A 2467-nucleotide genomic window follows, 5' to 3' on the forward strand; every position below is an offset into this window, starting at 1 on the left:
GAAAGAGAAGAATTATTTGTTGGGGGCAATAGAACAAAAAAATCGACATGAGGCATACTATACTACACATTTGTGTCCATAGACCACCTTTTGATTCGAATCATTTCAGCTTCTAAAGATGTTTATGTGTATGATAGAGAAAGATATCACATTCACTAGTTGGATTTTTTTAGGTAGTTTTAAGTTGTAGTGATCTCAGTCGTTGATTTCATATAAGATGTTAAAATTTTTCCAGCTGTTTTGGACTGAAACATCTCCAAATAAGTACAAAATTTAATTATCTATAATAGTGAAATAAAAATGAAGATTATTTTGAGACCAATAAAAATAAAGAGAGAAAAAATAGAACAAGGGAAGATTTTATCAATCTCAAAATCTTGACCACAGAAGAGTTTGCTTTAGCAGTGTCTTACATAAATCCATAAGCATGTGCTGCATTTTCTCTGTCGAATTTGAGTAACAAATTGGTAGTGTAAGAAGATATCATAATTCATAACAAGCAGAAGAAGCTAAAGAAGATGTTAGAAGGAAAAGGTGTGGTGCGAGAGACAGACATGGAAGAAGTGATGCAAAGCCATGTCATGGAGTTAGCTCACCAAGCTCTAGATGCACATGAAGTTTCTGATTGTCAGAACATTGCCTATTTCATCAAACAGGTCTATTATCTTAAACTATCACATAAATTACTCCAACTGCTTAGTTTATATGTATAATCATGTATTTTGTAGTATTATTATATGTATTGAACCTTTCGTTTCGAAAACTATCTCATGTTGGGCAGAAACTTGATGAAACATATGGACCTGCATGGAATTGTGTTGTTGGAAATGACTTTGGATCTTGTATTACACATTTATGTGGAAGTTTCATATTCTTTCGAGTAGAGATGATGGAGTTTCTGATCTTTAAAGATGGAAAAGACTTCACAGAAAGCAGGGAAGAAGTTATTAGAGTTCTACAGAAACCAGGAGCTTGAGATTCATAAATCTAGTTATTCCAAATTTATTTGTCATAAACATGTTTAATATTTCCAAAAAAAGTTATTGAAGTATAGAAAAACAACACTGTTACCCTCTCTCAGTGTCAGCGTTATCTGAGTCTTGAGCCTTATCGACCTAATGCAATTTTTACTTGTCACATGATAGTAACATTATTATAAAACTCTTTAAAAGACGATATTTAATATAATCAAACTGATTTAAATTATCTGTACATTGGTGATAACATAAGGAAAGGGTAATCAGCATACCGAGGACTAGATACAATAAATTTATTGTTGTAAACCTCAGGATGCCGATTACCAAATCCTTAACCAATACTCACTCTTTCAAGAACATTCAAACGAATGATAGAGGAAAAGATAAAAGAAACAGTGTATAGTGTATTGGGAGAATGTTGGTACGAGGTTGGATTGAGTTGAGTGTATATCTTTGGCTCTATTTATAGTTGAGAAATATATTCTTCTAGTGACATTTGAGACCAATGAAGAAATTATTAATGTATGCAATATCTTATTTTGTAGCAAAATTAATTAACTTTTCTGTCTGCTTTTTGAATGCTGAAAGATTCTTTTGATGTTCAATTATGCAGTAATTTGAATAGTCTGATTTGAGTGAGTTTGATTCAAATGATTGCAGTGTAATGTGGCTGCAATTGTCTTCACATAGTCCTCAATTAGTGTTGCACAATCTAGACCACAATTACTTGATATTTTTCTCACTTTATTTTCTGTGATCATTTTAGAGGAATCGAATGTAATTAAACAATACATATAGATCATAAACACGAATAAACGAATAATAAGTCCATCTTTTTGTGTTTTTGTGATTGCACTTTGTGTTTCTATAACATAGGAATAAATGCCACTAATATAAAGCCACAAATGTTGCATCTGCTTTCACGTAACCAATAATTGGATATGTTATATTAGTTTGAAGGTGTTCATGCAACAATATTATTATTTGATAACTATAACAATGCTGACAGGTAAGAGTCGCTTAACAAAAGGTTGAGTCTATCTTTTTGGTTGGTGCATATTTTTTTCTTATATCCTATTCCCTCCGTGACTTAATTGATAATTTTACACAAATTAAAAAAAAGAAATAATTGAAAGAAAAAAAATAATATTTTTATTAAAGTACCTTATCATGTATTGAGAATGATAAAAGTAATATTAATTAGATGATAAGATTGAAAAAGATGTTTTGAAAATTGAAATGTTTCATTTATTTTTATACACTCTTTTATTTCAAATGAGTCACTCATTCTGGGACGAAGAGAGTAGTAATTTTCTTCATCATAAAGAGCTTTAATATATTTATTCTATCATTACGCATTGATGAGACATGTTCGGACACACTGACATCATATGATAAATAGCCATAACCATAGCCATAAATGCTTATCCTATGCTACCCGCTTAGGAAGGCCATTGTCATGCTCAAACTCGACAATGAATTATGCTCAA

At 30.9% G+C, this 2467-nt stretch overlaps 1 protein-coding gene across 1 annotated transcript; it reads left to right on the plus strand.

Moving 5' to 3' along the window:
* The first annotated feature begins 304 nt into the window (after window positions 1–304).
* On the plus strand, window positions 305–1137 carry LOC127127526 (uncharacterized). Its single transcript, XM_051056728.1, has 2 exons — window positions 305–656; window positions 782–1137. Exons 1-2 carry the CDS (start codon window positions 519–521, stop codon window positions 974–976), a joined length of 333 nt encoding a protein of 110 aa, XP_050912685.1. The 5' UTR covers window positions 305–518; the 3' UTR covers window positions 977–1137.
* Window positions 1138–2467: the final 1330 nt, after the last annotated feature.

Source organism: Lathyrus oleraceus, chromosome 3, assembly GCF_024323335.1.
Source record: "Lathyrus oleraceus cultivar Zhongwan6 chromosome 3, CAAS_Psat_ZW6_1.0, whole genome shotgun sequence".
Lineage (NCBI taxonomy): Eukaryota > Viridiplantae > Streptophyta > Magnoliopsida > Fabales > Fabaceae > Lathyrus > Lathyrus oleraceus.

Coding starts and splice junctions, on each gene's coding strand:
- LOC127127526 (XM_051056728.1), top strand. CDS start 519: ATGTTAGAAGGAAAAGGTGTGGTGCGAGAGACAGACATGGAAGAAGTG. Junction 657..781: donor TTGCCTATTTCATCAAACAG/GTCTATTATCTT, acceptor CATGTTGGGCAG/AAACTTGATGAAACATATGG.